We start from the raw sequence: 18,698 nt of genomic DNA on the forward strand, positions 1-18,698 counted from the left end.
CCTCCCGGGCGCTAAGGAATGGAAATGCGCCAACCCAGACACGCCCCACGAGGCCGGTCACCTGGGAGGTTTGTGGGAAAGAGTGCAGCCTGGGGCTCATGGGCTCTGGTTTGGGACCTGTGTCTCCACTGCCTTTTGGTGACTGAGCCTCAGAAGCGGCGTCTGGGCAGCAAACGCAGCTCTGCTGGGGTCGGGGCCCTCAGGACAGAAGGGGCACGCGGTTTATCTCCTGTGCATTGTTAGCGTCTCATTCATTCGCCCACAGGCCTGGTCCCGCCTAGGACTTAGTGGGATTCTCCACTTTCCCCAGGAAGAGCACTGTCCCCGAGGCTTTGCTGACAATCAGCAGCAGGAAGGACCTATTGAAGCAGACGGAGTGGGAGGCGCCATCCTGGGACCGGACCGTGAGCTTGGTGGCCGTGGCCGCCGCGGCCTCGGTGCCCTCCTCTCGGATGTTCAGCACAGCCTTGTGGGTGGCCTGCCGAGGGAAGAACAACATTAACGCTTTTCAGAAACCGAGAGTCGGCGTTTTGTCTGGGAACGGGGATACCCGACCCCCACCTCCATCGGCTTCAAGAATCCACAACATGTCTGGCGTGAGATTTGCTCAGTGGCAGCTCTGGCGGCTGCTCCTGGGCAGCTGGAGTTGAGTGGTTACACATACGGCCCAGAGAGACCTAGGTGTGAGTCCTGGCTCTGCCACTTACTGTCGTAAAAGATATCGCCACGTGCTTCACTTTCCAAGTCGGGAAAGGGCTGGTAATAATTGCATGTACCCCACAGGGTTATTTTTATTTGGTGAATTAAAGGAGATCCTACGAAGTGCGGGCACCAGAGTCAGTGCTGCAGCTGTTGCACAGGAGACACGGGTTGGGCGTCTCTGAACATCGCATCCCTACTCGTTCTTCTACAGAAGAGGTTCTTCACCTGGTGTTCAGGTGCCTCGAAGCTTCAGGCACCTGGGACCCCTGGACGATTACGGCCATTCTTTTCCACACGTGCGCATGAGCACACAGCGGGGAAAGGCCCACCGTGCTCATCGTCTGCCTGTGGGACCTCCCTGCATCCTTCCCTGACACCAGTGACCAAGGTCCCCGTCAGTGGCCCAGGACCACCCCTGACCATCATCATCTCTTATCACAGTAAATTTTAGGTCAGGGATCAGAAACCCATATGCAGACAGGGGTGAGACAGGTAACCGCACTGAGACAAGAAGATCTCACGTAAGGGCATGGGGTCCGCAGGGAGCCCCGAGGTTACCCTCTGTCTAAAAGGGGTGCTCACAGCCCGGCCCCAGTCAACAGCCACTGTGCAGAGGCCTGGGCTCACTGTGTGGGAATTAGGGCAATGAGCTGTTACAAGAGAATCAGAAATATAAATTCTTAGGTCCAACATCCTACATTTGAGAAGTTAGCTCTCTCTTTTCCCTCCCTCCTTCCTTCCTTCCTTCCTTCCTTTCTTCCTTCCTTCCTTCCTTCCTTCCTTCCTTCCTTCCTTCCTCCCTCCCTCCCTCCCTCCCTCTCTCTCTCTCTTTTTCTTTTTGACTAACATCCCATGAGCAGCCGCATTATGACCTCAGCGTGAGGACCTGGGCTCCAGGGAGGCGAGGTCCGGGGCCGGGCACACCCCTGCCTGGTCCTCCGAGAACTGCAGCTGAACCTCAGGGACGCTTGTTGCACGAGGGAGAAGGGGTCTCCGTGCCTCAGGGGTGTGACGGCCCTAAAGCGTCCGGCCTGGCAGCCGTGCAATTCGGCCCCATTTCTGGCTCAGAGACGTCACTTCGCCTCCTGGGGACTCCGTTTCCCTGTCAGTGAGATGAGAGCGCGCGACTGGTCGGTCTCCACAGGCCCTTCCACCTCGGGCTCCCGTGCGACCATTCTCAGCGACCAACTCACTTTGGAAACTCGAAGGGAGTCCTTCTTTGTGATCCCAGAAAAATCAGCATCTTTGCCAAAAGCGTCCCGGATGCCCATCTTTGGGAGAATGTTTTCCAGGTCATAGGAGGTAGAAATGGAAAATTTTGGAATGAACACCTCTAGCCACCTGTGGAGAAGGGGAAAGGGAGGGGTGAGATCACAGGCCCTGGGCCCCCATCCCTGTCTCTAGCTGGCATCCCAGGACACGCTTCTCCCACTGGGTGCTGCTTGAGGGTCAACACGTCCCAGGCAAGCAGCCCAGCTTGCGCTGGAAGTCAGTCCACTGGGTGAGCGAGTTCAGCCCTGGAGACGTAAGAGATGAAAAATGGGCCCCCTCCTGAAGTGGGGGACAGGGCAGAGGAGGGGGCTCAGCAGGGGGGCCTGTGGCAGAGACCGTTGGGATGCGCTGGACGGTGACAGAAGCCAGCCGACCGCCCCAGAGTGCCACCCCCCCCCACCCTTCTTGAGACAAACCCTGCCAATCTGATAGCGGCAAAGTCCGCACGTGGTCACCAAGCAGCTTAAACGTGGCTAGTGCCAACAAGGAACTACACTTCAAATTTTATCTAATTTTAATCGAAATAACCACACGTGTGGCTGGCGGCTGTCCTGCTAGGCAGCACAGCCCTGGAGTTTGGCACGCGTACTCCTCCCCTGCGACGGTTTCCCTGAACCGAGGGTGAGCAGCCCACATTCACTGGGCGCTTGCGCTGGGCCAGGCCTCGTCTCAGGCACACTCCCGAAGCTATCTCCACTCCAGTGAAGGGAGAGCTCAGGGTTAGTGCTTTGCCCAAGGTCCCGTACTGAGTGAGTCACAGGTATGTAAGCACAAAAGTGTTGCATGGACACTTCATCAATGGACTTCTGCGATATCCAGCACAACGGACAGCTCTCTCCTCCCTGCCTTGTGCTGGTTTGGCCGTGTTCACCCACCCCCACCTGCGGTCTCTGCCTCTCTCAGCACCGGTTGCAATGTCAGGAGAGCATAAGCCGGCGAAGCATTCTACCGTGTCCCTTGGCGCCCACCTTCGCATCTGCACTAGTGCTGTTTCCTTTACCAAGTCTGCCCTTTCGGAGCCTCTATGTCCCACCCGTACCTTCGAGTTCTGTCCATACCCGTGGCCAAAGGTGCCACCTCCTTGAAAGCTCCCATCCACTCCAGCTGAAAGTGACCTCTGTGTCCACAGGCTCCTCAGCCCTCAGCCTGCCTCCCCAGGGCATGGACCTTTGTCTTCCTCAAATTACAGTTGTTCCCGAGCCTGTCCTTTCTCTCCTAGATGGTGCCCACGATGCCAGGAAACGGTCTTCCCCCACCCTTGGTGGAACACCATCACCAGCCTCAGGCCCCAGCAAACTGACACAGGTGCCCACCTCTTCTGGAGAGAGTGGCTCCATCGCCTCAGTGTCCCGGATGACAAGGACTGTTCCAGCTGCCTCATCCCTCCTTGGACGGGGAGGACAAAGAAGGCCGTAGCGTCCCCGCTGTAGTCCATCTGCAGCACCGAGCAGTTCAGCTTTGGGTCCAGCCCAAAAGCAAAATTCTCCATCTGGTGCATCATGGGGACCTTCACAGTGGTCTTGCCCACCAAGAATGGGTATCTGTTGCTTGTATACACAGGGCTAAAGGGCTTCGCCCACCTGGCTAGCACAAAGAGAGAAGAGAGGTCTTTGTGTCACAGTGCAATCAGTGCGGTAACGACAGCCAACCCGATGAAGTAAGGACCTCTGCACACTCTCTCTACCATAAACAAAAATGAGAGAACTGCCAACAATGCTTGGAATGAACTTTTTCAGAGCTCTAGAAATGAACCAAATGCTTTCTTTCAGCAAAGTGGGAAACAATTTATTAAAGAAAAACAACTAAATTTTGGTAAGAACCGTCAGCTTGGTGGTATTTCAACTTGCCCTAGTTCCACTCCCCCCGGCCCCTGCCATCGCCCCAGCCCTGTGGCATCCTTGAAACGTAAGGGCCTGCGTTTGCAGTGAAATCTGGCAACCCGGGGGCCCTGAAGGATGAAAACGGGGCTGGAACCTTGTTAAAGCCTCATTCCTGAAGAATCGTCCTCATTTGCACTGTCTTGTGCTTCCCTGGGAGACCTCGCTTTCAAAGCTGTCTGTGTTTGGTCTGTTTGGGAGCTCACCCGAGGCACAAAGCCATTCCCTTGGGGAAAACTAGTCAAAAACAGTTGCAGGTACTGATAAGTTTTGCAGCTGCCTGAGGAGGTAGCTAAGGATCAATTAATCAAAAGGCTTAACAGGACAGGCTGAGGGTGAGGGTGGCAGTGGCATCTGCAAAAATGACAGAGTGAGGACCTGTGCATATTTGCCCTTTATAAAGGCAAAAGAGAAAAGAAAAAAAAAACACCCTGGCAGAAATAGAGTCAGCTTTTTCAGAACTCTGGAAATTAACCAAAGGCTTGCAGCCACCTGGGATGAGTCTATTCAAAAAAAGTGGCTGAATCTCAATGAGAACAGTCAACTCTGTGACATTTTAACTTTGTGTTAGCCTCACCCTCTCCTTTCTAGCTCAGCAGCAGCTCTGGAAAACAGTGGCCTATATCACCAATACCAGAGGAAGAGGAACAGATCTGAAGAAATTTCAAAGCCTCATTCCCAAAGAATGATAACTAGTTGACCTGTCTGATAGTTTCCTGGAAGGTCCCACTTACAAGGCTGGTTGGAGCTCACTCAGTGCTAAAAGCATTTCTCCCCCAGGTCAGGGAGTGTTTGTTAGGAACAATTGTAAGCAAGTGTTTTATTTTCATGGTTGCCTGGATGAGGATAACAGATGGGACAAACAATAGGCTAATCAAAACATTTAAAAGGAAAAGCTGAGGGGAAAGATGTCCATAGAGACTTTGTCCATAGAGACTTAGATGTCCATAAAAGCATACTCTGGGCTTTTAGATGCTGCATGCATGTGTAATGTATATGCATATTTGAAAAAAATGAGAAGGCTCTGGTTCTCAGCTCTGGCTGACCTTGAAGGTCCGAACAAACAGAAACTGAACACTGAGTCAGAGCTAGAAACTACCTTGATGGGTGTTGATGGCACGCCCCATGATGCACACAAAGGCCCCTGACAAAGACTGGGAGATTTATTGGTCCCAGGCATTTCAGAAATCTCTGCCCAATCATGGTGCACAGGACAAAATGCAACTCTAAAAATTAGTTCAGAAAAAATCACCAAACAAACAACTACTGCAACAAGCAGTAACAAACTTTTGGGAGAGGGAAAGAATCTGATTTTCAGAGTGGCCACATCACATTATTGTTAAAATCCAGCTTTTATTAAAAAAATATGCAGCATAAAAAGAAACAAAGTATGGACTGTACACAGGAAAAAAGCAATCCACTAATGTCAGAAATGAAAGAAGGAATACCAACATAGATCCTATGGACATTAAAAGTAAAACAAAGAAATGCTATGAACAACTCCATGCCCACAAAGCTGATGATAACCTAGATGAAATGGTCCAATTCCTTGAAAGACACAATTCACCAAAGCTCACTTAAGAAGTAGTAGACAATGTGAACAGGCCTACACCTATTAAAGAAACTTACAATATTGAATAACTTTCAAAAAATAAAAAAGTAACAGGCAGTGATAAGCTTTGCAGCTGCCTGAGGCAGTTGTAAAAAAGCACCAGGTCCAGACGGAAAGAAACAGAGAGAATACTTCCTAACTCATTCTATGAGGCCTGCATTACCCTAGTACCAAAGCCAGATAAAGACACTATAAGAAAACTCCAGAGCAATATTTCTTGTGGACATTGATGCAAACATCCTCAACAAAATATTAACAAATCAAACCTGGCTGCGTATAGAATAATTATACACCACGACCAAATGGGGTTTACTCCAGGTTTGCAAGGCTGGTTCAACATTTGAAAATCAATGAACGTAATCCACCACATAAATAAGCTAAGCAAGAAAAATTACACAATGATATTTTAGATGTAGAAAAAACACTTGACAAAATCCAACACCCATTTATGATAAAACAACAACAAAACCTTTTAATAAACTGGAAATAGAGGGAACTCCCTCAGCTGGATAAAGAATTTCTACAAAAAACACTACAGCTAAAGTGGCATTTAATGGTGAGAAACTCTAAGCTTCCCCACCCCTCCATGGTCAGGTACAATGCAAGAATGTCCCTTCTTACCACTTCTTTTAAACACTGTACTGGGAGTTCTAGCCGATGCAACAAGACAAGAAAAGGAAATAAAATGTATACAGATTGTGAAGAAAGAAATAAAACTGTCTTTGTTTGCCAATGACATGATTGTCTATGTAGAAAATTCAAAAGAATAAACAAAAGAATTTTTTGAACTAATAAATGATTATAGCAAGGTTGCAGAATACAAGATCAATATATTGTACAAAAGTCAATCACTTTTAAATATGCCAGCAATGAACAAGTGGAATTTGAAATTAAAAACAGTACCATTTAGCATCTTCCCAAAATGAAATACTTACATATAAATCTAACAAAATATGTGCAAGATCCATAAGAAGAAAACTACAAAACTCTGATAAATAAAATCAAATAACTAACTGGGAAGATAACCTATGTTCATGGATACAAAGGCTCAGTATTGTTAAGATGTCAATTCTTCCCAACTTGATTTATAGATTTAATGAATCCCTATCAAAATCCTAGAAAGTTATAGTGTACAAAATGACAAACTGGTCCTAAAGCTCATATCGAGTTGCAAAAGGCCCAGAACAGGCAACACAATATTGAAGGAGATGAGCAAAGTCGGAAGACTGACTGTAACCAACTTCAAGATTTACTATAAAGCTACAGGAATCCCGAGGGTGTGGTATTGATTAAAAAATAGATGAGTAGATCACTAGAACAGAATAGAGGGTGCAGAAATGGACCTAGATAAATATAGTCACCTGATCTTGGACAAAGGAGCAAAGGGCAATACAAAGGAACAAAAACAGTCTTTTCAACATATGTTGCTGGAACAGCTGACACCCATATTCCAAATAATGAGTCCAGACACGAACCTTGTACTCATCTCAAAAATTGAAACGGCTCATAGACCTAAATGTAAAACACAAAACTATAAAACACCTGTAAGATAAAGTAGGAGAAAGCCTAGATGACCTAAGGCATGGCAGTAACAGTTTAGGTATCGTGCCAAGGGTGTACTACATAAAATAAATAATTGATAAATTGAACTTCATTAAATTCAAAACTGGTCTGCAGAGACATTGTTAAGAGAATGAGAAAACAAGCCACAGACAGCAAGAAAATATTTGTAAAATATACATCCGATAAAGAACTGTTACCCAAAATGTACAAAGAATTCCTAAACCTTAATAGCAAACAAACAACTGGATTTAAAAACTGGAAGGGCCTTGACAGACACCTCATCAAAGAAGATATCCAGGTGACAAGTAAACACGTGAAAATGTATTCTGCATCATATGTCATCGGGGAAATGCAAATTAAAATGAAACACCAGTGCACACCTATTCAAATGGCAGAAGTCTGGAACACCGACACCGAAGGCTGGCAAGGAAGGGGAGCAACGGAAATGCTCACTCACTGCTGCTGGGAATGCAACATGGTACCGTCCCTGCGGACGAGTGTGGTGGTTTCAGAACCGAAGCTCTTCTTGCCGCACGATCCCGCAATCATGCTCCTTGGTGTCAGGACCTGAACATGATGTTTGCAGAAAGACTGGCACGAGCCATGTGATTCTGCTTCTATGAGATGTCCAGCATGTCTGCAGAGGCAGAGAGTGGACGGCTCGTCGGCAGGGGACGAGCAGGAGCAAGGAGAGACTGCTAGTGGGGAGTGGGCTTTTGTTTGAGATGATAAGAATGTTTTGGGATTACGTAGTAGAGGTATTTACACAATCTCGTGGATATGAAATCAAGTGACTATAGCTAAAAACCAAAGCCCACTGAACTGTATACTTTAAAATGGTGAATTTTATGGTTCATGAATTATATATTAAACGCAGGAAACTTAGTAGGAACTTGACGCATGTTTGTTATTTTTCCCTCTCGTCCGGCCTTGCAGAACGGATGGATGAAGGGTAGATGGCTGCGTGAGCGGAGGGCGCGAGGGGAGGGAGGAGAGAGAGCGGAGAGAGGGAGGGATGGCACCGTGTGTCCCCGGCACCCTGCCTGGGGAGTCCAGGTGCTTCACCCGCAAGCACAGCCCTGTGAGTGAGCCGAAGCGTGGCTCACATCAGGCACTCAACACATGGCTGATCTTTTAAAGCAACACGCTTAGAATCACGAAGCAAACCAGGGCAGAGGTGGGATTCAACCCTGACGTTGTCCAGCTTCAAAGCTTAAGCTCATTCAGGGCAACACGGTGTTTTTGTAAACCATGACGCTCTAGACAGATGCACAGGGGGTGTGCAGGACAGTTATACTGTTATCCACATGTACCAAGAATTCCTAAAACTCAACTGGATCTTAAAACTTAGCAAACAAAGAACTGTCTGGACTTCCACATCTACGAAAGTGTTCTCACCTTTGAATATGCTTCTTTTTTATTTTTAAATTACTGTTTGCATTCAGTATTATTCTGCATTGGTTTCAGGTGGACAGCACAGTGGTGACACAATCCTACAGTGTGCAAAGTGACCCCGATATCTCCAGTGCCCACCTGGCACCGTACACAGTTATCACACTATTATTGACTCGATTCCCTGTGCTGTACTTTGCATCCCCGTGACTGTTCTGTGACTACCAATCTGCACTTCTCAATCCCTCCACCTTTTCACCCAGCCCCCCAACTCCTCCCCTCTGGCAACCGTCTGTCTGGTTCTTCACCTGGGTTGTCACAGAGCTCTGTGTCCCTTTGCAAAACCTTCAGGGGACAGTGGGGCAGCTACTGGTAGCAACAAATGAGGTCCTTTTTCCCAAACTGATTTCTAGAAAAATCTTGTGTCCCACGGGCTGCCCACAGAGCCCCATGTTAGCCCCTCGGGCCTCATAATTGGGCTGTAAAAGGTGAAACTGAATGAGCCCCCATTGTAATTGATAAACTGAAGCTAAGAGGGGGAATGTGAGATGGCCAAGGTCAGGCACCAGCTTGCTACAAAGCTGGTTAGCACTCAGCCGGTTAGAACTTGGGCCTTCCCACTGTCTCAACCTGCTCTCGAGGGTCTGTCTAGCTTCTTTATTTGACTGGGGGTTGGGGAGGGACAGAACAAAATCAGAGTCAGCCTCTCAGAGCCTTACCTTTAAAGAAAATGTAGTTCACCAGGACCATGGCTGTGTGAGGTTCAAGGTCTTGGATCAAGTCTACAATCTTCCCTTTGGTCTCCCTCTCCACATAGCTGTTGATCCTCTTCCGGGCTGTAGAGGTGTTGGAGAAGTCTGCAGAGAAGACTTCGGACTCATACAGACTCCTAACGTCGTTCACGAAACTTGTCTGCAGCTGCAGCCCCTCCTTGATGAAGAGGACGTTCCCCATTCTCAAGTCCAGGCCCTGGCTGGGGGCTCGGAGTGAGTGGACCACGTGCTGCAGGCCCTGCTGAATCGTGGCCTCTGGCGTGTGTGTGAGGTTGAAGCCCATGCTCTGCAGGATCTGGGTCTTGGTGGCCGCGTGGGCCCCCAGGGCGAGCACGGCCAGGGAGGCAGAGACGCTCACTGGGGAGAAGAAGACGTTCTGGCTCGGGGTCTTCGAAACCAGCTGCCGGTACAGGCGGAAGGCGAAGTTGGTGTTGCTGGAAGACACCTGGGAGGAAGGGACGTCCTTCGTGGAGGAACGGAAGTCCTTTGTGGAGGACGGGCAGAGGGGTCCTTTGCTGGGGAGACTGGACGGGGACACACAACAGATCGAAGCACAGAAGCTAACAACTAAGAAAACTTGATGCAAGGAAGATGCCATTTTGGAAGGAGGTGAGTCTGCAAGAGAGGAAAGAACCATTGAGCGGAGGTAAGCTGAGGGTGCAGGCCCTGAACCGCAGACCTTACAACACTGACCTCATTAGCAATTGAATGGGGACAAGCAGGACAGTTAACAGATTCCATGGAATCTCAGCCCCCCCGGGGCGCTGGAGGAAAAGGGGACAGGGAGCCGTGAGAGACCGGCTTCAGGAGCAGAGGCCATGGACTTGACCGACTTGACTCCGGGCTGTGGGACCCACTGAAGGGTTGATGCGGAGGCCAGTCTCAATCTGAATGGAATTGTCAAGGGCTGTTCTGGGAGCTACATGTGTCATTCCTTGCTCTTCCCACCTCCAGCCTGTTGCAGCGCACCATATAGGAGCTCAATAGATGCTGGTGCACCTACCTGGGCTGGAAGAGCATTTACACCAGGGGCCCGACCTAGGGTGTGTGGGAATGAAGGAAGGAGGAACATGGCACTAAAATCCCGAGTGTCTCCTATTTGGTGGGCTCTGAAACTGGCTGGGGTCTTCAGAAAGCCATGTGGGGAGTAGGGGGTCTGCTATACACCTGTGATGAGCTAGGGGTCTGCTGTGCTAACATGGGTCGTAATGACTGATCACAGCACTTGATCTTGACAGCCAATCGAAAGTCAGAGCCTAAGCAAGACCATTGGTTTTTCCTGCAACCTCAGAGCAATACATTATGGTTAAGGAATGCAGTCTTGTGCAATCACCCTTGCATCGTGTCAACCTTGTGCAATCACCCTTGCATCGTGTCACCTCCCCGAGTCTCACTTTCCCCATCTGTGGAGGAGGGTGGCTCCGAGGAAAAAGAAAGACAGTCTGTATATGCCCAGCATGGCGTCTGGCTCACAGTGTGCATGGGAAGTGGGGTGAAGGGACAGGCATGTCTCTGTGTGAGAAGGGATGACGTTGAAGGGCAGCATTGCCCTAGGGCAGAGGAGGCACGGCCAGGCACAGGGGCGGGGCACACCACGGAGCACCAGGGGCCTGTACCCCTCCCTGGGGAGGAATGGGTGGGGGCGGGGGTTCCAAGGGGAACCTGCTAACACCAGCTCTGCCGCCCAGAGGGGCCACCTCCCCATCAGCAGACATGGCCTTGCTAGAGGACATCTGACTCCATACCCCAAATCCTCCAGAGTGGGGGGCCTGGGCTGGGTGGGGGGACCTGCCTGGACCAGTTGCCCCTCAGGGAGCCAGCTAGTAAATGTCCTGGTCCTGTCATGGCCTGGCCTCCCTGCGGTCTCAGGCAAGGTGCTGATTCTCTCTGGGCCTCAGGGAGGAGGCCTCAAAGGGCTTCCTTCTGTGACAGTCTGGGCTGTGTGGCCGTGGGCCTCCAGGGGCAGGTCCTTGCGCTGCAGGTCTCCTTCAGGCACCTCTCAGAATCATAGCACTGATCCTTCCAGGCTTGGCCTCCCTCCATCCCAAACTCCTGTCCTCCCGTGGTGACCCTCTGTCTCCCCACAGTCTCTCTCCCAGTCCTACAAGGTCCCTCTCCCTGCTGTGTCATGACTGAGGTCTGGGGGTGTGCAAGACTCCTGCCAGCGAGCTCTTCCGATCAGGGTGACAGGGACAGTTTGTCCTCCTCCCCCTCATGGCTGCCCTTGTCTGGGCCCCTCTCTCCCAGCTGCCCTGGCCTTTGTCCCACCTTCCATTGTCTCTTCACCTGCTCAGTTCCTCACTTGTCCAGTCACCTGTCCACCCTGCAGACAGGGCGATCTTTCTAGATACAAATCTCATGTGTCACTCTCCCACCCAGATTCCTTAGTGGCTCCCCACTGACCTTGGGAAGAATGCCCAAGCACCTGGCATGTCAGGTCCTTGCCATTGGGCTCCAACTTATGTCACTGCCTTCATCCTGGGCACCAAACTGTTCTAGTTTCCTGGAAAGGTTGTGTTTCTCTCAGTCTATCCACCCTCCCCTGTTTTCATTTGCCTTCTTATCCGGCCTGAGTGTCAAAGGCTTTGTTTCCAAACCCCTGTACTCCCTGGGGCCTCGGCCTCTCTGACAAACATTTTCAGCAAGGCCCCTAAGAAGGGCTGTTTGGTTCGTTGCACATTTCCAATCACCAGTCTTTATTGCCTGTTACCATAGCACTGATCTGCTCATTGCCCCACTGTCTGTTGGGAATATCTCAACCTTTTCCCTTTCTGTACAATGGGCTCCTCACCCTGCCATATATGCACACACATGCAACCCCCAGATCACCTTGTCTCTTACCTCCCATTAAAGACAGCCCCTCAGAAAAGGAACTCCCCCAGCCTCCCCCACCAAAGACACAGCCCTACTCTACCCAGCTCCCCTCCCCTCCCCCACTCCCCCCCTTTACTCCTCCTTCTAGGGTCAATCCTCTTTCCAGAACTTGAGAAAGCATCCTTTATCTCCAACTCAGGACCCTTATACCTCTCTCTTCTGTATTTCAGTGCTCCCTCCTAACTGGGTTCTCACCATTGGCTTATAAAGACGTTCAAGTCTTGCCCATGAAGACAAACAAACCACTAATGACACAATAAAAATCTCATTCCCTTCTAGGTGCTGCCTTGTCTTCCTTCTCTCCATCACAGCCCAAATCTTCAAGAGCTGCATATTCATGGTGTCTTCTGTGGCCTCAGCTTCCATGCCCTCCCTGGCCCACCCTTGTCTGGGTTTTGGGTCCACAGAAATGGGACCAGCCCACAGACACACATCTAGGCTCTTGTCTTACCCGACTTCTCAGTAGCACTTGGCCCAAGAGACTGCACTCAGCTTCTTCTCCTGTCCCCCATTGTCTCTGGGACACTACAGTCTCCTAGGTGTCTCCTCTCTCTCTCTGCTCCTCCTCTGTAGTCACTTTCACTGGTTTCTCTTCTCCTGCCCTTTCCTTATGGGCCTCAGCACCCAGCACTCTGCAGTGCTCTCCTGACTTTAATCTCTCTTCTCTCATCAGCTTGTCTCATCCCACACCACCCACTGCTCTGTTACTAAAAAGTGCAAATCACTTATTTTTCATCTTCAGTCCAGACCTTCCCTCTGAACTCCATATATCTATCTACTTACTCAGTGTCTCCTCCTAATGCTGCCAATAAACCTTAAGCCCAGAATCACCCAAACTGAACTCAGACTCTTAACCAAACACCATCTCCCAAAAACATGACAACTGAAAATACTTTCAATATCTCCATCCATGACAGTGCCACTCACCCAGTTATTTAAACCGAGGATTCAGCCTTGTGCCTGCTCCTTCCTTATTTCCCAACCCACCACATCAACACTTAAATATTTTAAAGTGTTCCAATAGCCTCACATTTTCTAGAGCAGACAGTGAAATCTTTCACTGAGCCTGCATGATATGGCCTCTGTTGGCACCTCTAACTCATCACCCAACTCAGAGGCCCTTGCTTTGGATGGTTGTGTCCAGCCATTCGGCGCATTTCCATGACCCTCACACGGGAAGTTTGCTGTTCTTTACTCTTGGAGTGTTCTTCCCTCTCCCCTCATCAAACTTTTTTCCCTGATTGATTTTTATTTATTGTTAGGCACTACCTAGCTCATGTCACTTCCTTAAGGAAGCTCTCTTCGACCACCCAGAATAGGGAAAGTTCCTTCTATTAAATGTTTTTTATAGTGCTATTAACCTCTTAGTGAAACACTTGTCTCTGTCACACTCTGACATTTATTTGTGTGACTGAAAATTTAACAAATCAAGGTAGTTGCCTGTCTTGTTCTCTCTGTGCATCACTGTAAGGTCAGTGGTAAGGTCTCAGGAAATGTTTGATGAGTGAGTGAATGAATGAATGAGTAAATTAATAAATGGAAACATAAATGAGCAGTTTACCTCTGAAGGTTGATACTGACTGAAAATGAGCAAGAGAGACTCTTTCAGGGTCTTTTAGGATTAATGAAGGTGACAGTTATACAGCTATATACCTATATAAAATTTGAGTTGACTTACACTTCTGGCCAAAACAAAAGTGACTGATGTTGGACTTTTAAACAGAAAAAATTTGGAAGTCCTAGCCACAGTGATCAGACAAGAAAAAGAAATAAAAGGCATCCAAACTGGGAAGGAAGAAGTAAAACTGTCATTGTTTGCAGAGGACATGATAGTGTACATAGAAAACCCTATAGACTCCACCAAAAAATGACTTGAGCTAATAAGTGAATTTGTCAAAATAGCAAGATACAAAATCAATATTCAGAAATTGAAGACACTTTTATACATCAACAATGAAATATCAGAAACAGAAATCAGGAAAAAATCCCATTTGCTATAACAAAAAGAAAAATAAAGTACCTAGGAATAAACCTAACCAAAGAGGTAAAGACTTGTACTTAGAAAACTACAGAACACTGAAGAAAGAAATTAAGGAAGACACAAATAAATGGAAGCATATACCATGTTCATGGACTGGAAGAATTAACATCATCAAAATGTCCATACTATCCAAAGTAATTTATGGATTCAACTCAATCCCTATTAAAATACCAATGACGTATTTCACAGATACAGAACAAACATTTTAAAAATTTATGTGGAACCATAAATGACCCCAAATAGTCGCAGCAATTTGGAGAAAGAAGAACAAAGTAGGAGGGATCACAATATCTGATATCAAGCTATATTATAAGGCCACTGTAATCGAAACAGTCTGATACTGGCATAAGAACAGACATGTTGATCAATGGAATGGGATAGAGAGCCCAGAAATAAACTCATGTCTCTATAGTCAGTTAATATTTGACAAAGAGCAGAGGAGCATAAAGTGGAGTAAAAATAGCCCCTTCAATAAATGCTGTTGGGAGATCTGGACAGCTACATGAAAAAAAAAAGAAAGAAAAGAAACTCAACCACTAACTTACACCATACATAAAAATAAACTCAAGATAAATAAAAGACTTAAATATGTCATAACATCATAAAAGTCTAGAGGAGGACATAGGCAGGAAAATCTCAGATATTTCATGCAGCAATATTTTCACTGATAGGTCCCCTAGAGCAAGGGACATAAAGGAAAGAAAAAACAAATGAGACTTCATCAAATTAAAAAGCTTCTGCAAGGTTAAATAAAACATCAGCAAAATGAGAAAGTAACCAACCATATGGGAAAATATATTTGCCAATGATACCTCAGACAAAGGTTTGATCTCCAAAATATATAAAGAACTCACGTGATTCCATTCCAGGAAGACAAACAATCCAATTTAAAAAAATGGGCAAAGGACCTGAACAGACACTTATCCAAGGAGGACATAGAGAGTGCCCAGACACATATGAAAGGTTGCTCAGCATCAAAGCTATCAGAGAGATTCAAATTAAAACCACAAGGAGATACCACTTCACACCAGTCAGAATGGCCATCATAAACAAAGCAACAAACAACAAGTATTGGAGGGGTTGTGGAGAAAAGGGAACCCTAGTACACTATTGGTGGGAATGCAGACTGGTTCAATTACTATGGAAAACAGTATGGAATTTCCTCAAAAAATTAAAAACGGAATTGCCTTTTGACCCGGCAATTCCACTGCTGGGACTATACCCTAAGAATCCTGAAACACCAATTCAAAAGAACCTATGCACCCCAATGTTCATAGCAGCACAATTTACAATAGCCAAGTGTTGGAAGCAGCCTAAGTGCCCATCAGTAAATGAGTGGATCAAAAAACTATGGTACATTTACACAATGGAATTCTATGCAGCAGAAAGAAAGAAGGAGCTCCTACCCTTTGTGACAGTATGAATGGAGCTGGAGAACATCATGCTAGGTGAAATAAGTCACGTGGTGAAAGACAAATACCATATGATCTCATGTATAAGTGGAACATAATCAACAAAACAAACAAGCAAGCAAAATATAACCAGAGACATTGATATAAAGAACAAACTGACAGTAACCAGAGGGGGAGGGGGATAACAGGAAAGAAGGGTAAGGGTCATCAAGAAGCATGTACAAAGGACCCATGGATGAAACCAATGGGGGAGCAGGATTGAGGGTGGGAGGTGGAGGTGGGTGGGGTGGGGGAGAGTGGTGGGAGGAAAATGGGGACAACTATAGTTGAATGACAATAAAAAAATAAAAATAAATAAACATAAAAATTTATAAAATGAATGAGACAGTGAAAACAAAAAAGAAACAATTCAGTCATTGGATGACAGGAGAAAAGGGAAGCCAATGAGGTTAACCCTACGATTGTCCTGATTTGGGGCCTTAAGTCACTTTCTGAACACAAGGAAGGAGACCCGAGGAGAGTGTGGCAAGCTTGCTGAGCTTAGGAGAGATCATTGCTTGAGAAAGCTGCGGAAGCTATAGCTGTGCATTAGGGTTAAGTCCAAAGCTAAGTTCTAAGCTCTGTGTACATAAAGTGAAATTCTATCAGGCTGCCACCCCGCCCCCCCAAAAAACAAACCCAACTCAAAAGACCCAAAACCAAAACAAAAAGCTGCAGGATGTAAGTGGAACAATTCCCAGAGTTCACACAGCACGGCGGAGGGGAGATGTTTAGATTATGTTCCGCTAGAGTGAAGAGACCTCACAGAGCGTCTGGGGCCTTCAGCAGAGACTCTGCTTGCTGCAACTTGACATTGGAGCTGAACTGACTTGGTTTTAAGCTGCTCTAGATACTCCAACGAGGCTTGAAAACATGGCTTGATGGGATGAGCAGTCTGCAAGTACTTTAGTTGGCTGTCAGAACAGATGCCAACACACCACAGAGGAAGATAACACAATCCAGACGCCCCCAAAATTGTGATGTCACAGGGACCAGCATCTGATCAAAAGTTGCTGGATGCTCTAAGAAATAGAAAAATGTGGCCCTTGACCACAAGGAAGAATCGACCACTAGGAACAGATCCAGACATAACTGGGATTATGAAATTAACAGGCAAGAACTTTAAAACAGCTGCTTAAAATATGCTTAAATAAAGAAAACTTTAATGTAACGTGAGAAAAATCAAAGCTATAAAGAAGTATTGACTTCCAGCCAAGATGGAGGCATAGGTAGGTACATTTTGCCTCCTTGCACAACCAGAAGAAGAATAACAAATTTAAAAACAAAAAGCAACAAGAACTGCCAGAAAATCAAACTGTATGGAAGTCTGACAACCAAGGAGTTAAAGAAGAAACATCCATCCAGACCTGTAGGAGGGATGGAGACAGGCAGCCAAGGCAGAGAGGACTCTCAGCAAGGCGGTGGCTGGAGGACTGGGTGGTCCCAGATTTGCGTGCAGATGAACCAGGAGAAACAACTGGGGAGTGAGATAGACCTCGCAACCTGGGGTTCCAGTGCGGGAAAAAAAGTGTCAAAACCTCTGACTGTAAAAACCTGTGAGGGTTGCAGTGGTGGGAGAAACTCCCAGCCTCACAGGAGAGTTCACTGGAGGGGCTTATGGGGTCCTAGAATGTATACAAACCCACCTACCTGCAACTCAGCCCCAGAAGGGCCCAATTTGCTTGTGGGTAGTGGTGGAAGTGACTGAAAGTGGGATGAGAGCCAAGCCAGCAGCACTGTTCCCTCTCAGACCCCTCCCCACCCATACAGCACCACAACGCAGCGATGTGGGTTGCCCCACCCTGGTAAATACCTAAGGCTCTGCCCCTTACTATGTGACAGGCTCACTGAGACAAAAAAATATGGCCCAAATGATAGAACAGATCAAACTCCAAAAACAGAACTAAGTGATGAAGAGATAGCCAACCTATCAGATGCAGAGTTCAAAGTACTGGTAATCAGGATGCTCACAGAAATGGTTGAGTACAGTCAAAAACTAGAGAAAGAAGTGAAGGCTATTAAAAGCGAAATAAAGGAAAATGTACAGGGAACCAACAGTGATGGGAAGGAAACTGGGACTCAAATCAATGATTTGGAGCAGAAGGAAGAAATAAACATCCAACTGGAACAGAATGAAGAAATAAGAATGCAAAAAAAACGAGGAGAGGCTAAGAACCTCTGAGACAACTTTAAACGTTCCAACATCTGAATCATAGGGGTGCCAGAAGGAGAAGAGGAAGAGCAAGAAATTGAAAACTTATTTTTAAAAAAACAATGAAGGAAAACTTCCCCAATCTGGCAAAGGAAATAGACTTCTAGGAAGTCCAGGAAGCTCAGAGAGTCCCAAAGAAGTTGGACCCAAGGAAGCACACACCAAGGCACATCATCATTACATTCCCCCAGATTAAAGATAAGAAGAGAATCTTAAAAGCAGCAAGAGAAAAGGAGACAGTTACCTAGAAAGGAGTTGTCCTAAGACTGTCAGCTGGTTTCTCAAAAGAAAGCAAGGGGCTGGAAAGAAGTATTCAAAGCCATGAAAGGCAAGGACCTACATCCAAGATTACTTTCTCCAGCAAAGCTATTGTAGGGTAAGTGGAGGCAGTCTGGCTTCCTCACCCAGGTGTCTGGGTAACTATTGGGACCAGCATTCCCACAGCCATGCAGGGGCCTGATAACTAGTGTTCTCAAAGCCTTGAGACTGGGTCTAACGAACTGTCCCCATAACATGAAGTGAGCTCGCATGTGCAGAAGTATGTTGTGTTGCGTAAGGTCCTGGCAGTTTTCTGGCTTTGCTCCCCTCTAGTCCTTAAACAGGTAGAGACTCCCTGCTGGGGGTGATGATGATGATGAGAGACACGCAAGAGGACAAGTGCCACAATGGGTGCCACGCTGGGGAGCAGGGGCCATGACAGATAGACATGCAGACAGACACGCAGCTTGCAGCGTGCATGTCTCCCCCACCCGTGAATATGCCAGACATCCCAACAGCTCCATGAATATTTTTTCCATCTGCACAAATACCATGAACCTGCCTGGCCTCGAAGGGTGGCAACACAGCTATCCTTTAGAATGGAAGGGCAGATAAAGTGATTCCCAGATAAAGTCAAGTTCAAGGAGTTCATCATCATCAAGCCCTTATTA

General features: G+C 47.3%; 1 protein-coding gene across 1 annotated transcript; it reads right to left on the bottom strand.

Annotated features, from left to right (window-relative positions):
* Positions 1 to 277: 277 nt before the first annotated feature.
* SERPINA9 (serpin family A member 9) lies at positions 278 to 9,789 on the bottom strand. The gene is made up of 4 exons (XM_045823599.1): positions 9,138 to 9,789; positions 3,288 to 3,558; positions 1,896 to 2,043; positions 278 to 478 (listed from the first exon to the last, which is right to left on the bottom strand). The coding sequence occupies exons 1-4, from the start codon at positions 9,787 to 9,789 to the stop codon at positions 278 to 280; spliced, it is 1,272 nt and encodes a 423-aa protein (XP_045679555.1).
* Positions 9,790 to 18,698: the final 8,909 nt, after the last annotated feature.

Source organism: Phyllostomus hastatus, unplaced genomic scaffold, assembly GCF_019186645.2.
Source record: "Phyllostomus hastatus isolate PE091 unplaced genomic scaffold, TTU_PhHast_1.1 phas_scaffold_501, whole genome shotgun sequence".
In the NCBI taxonomy this organism is placed as follows: domain Eukaryota; kingdom Metazoa; phylum Chordata; class Mammalia; order Chiroptera; family Phyllostomidae; genus Phyllostomus; species Phyllostomus hastatus.

Bases quoted from the DNA above. Each gene is read 5' to 3' on its own strand.
- SERPINA9 (XM_045823599.1), bottom strand. From the start codon at position 9,789: ATGGCATCTTCCTTGCATCAAGTTTTCTTAGTTGTTAGCTTCTGTGCT. The intron at 3,559-9,137 runs GTAAGGCTCTGA...TCTTTGTGCTAG, and splicing joins GAACTACATTTTCTTTAAAG to CCAGGTGGGCGAAGCCCTTT. The intron at 479-1,895 runs GTGAGTTGGTCG...TTCCCTCGGCAG, and splicing joins ACTCCCTTCGAGTTTCCAAA to GCCACCCACAAGGCTGTGCT.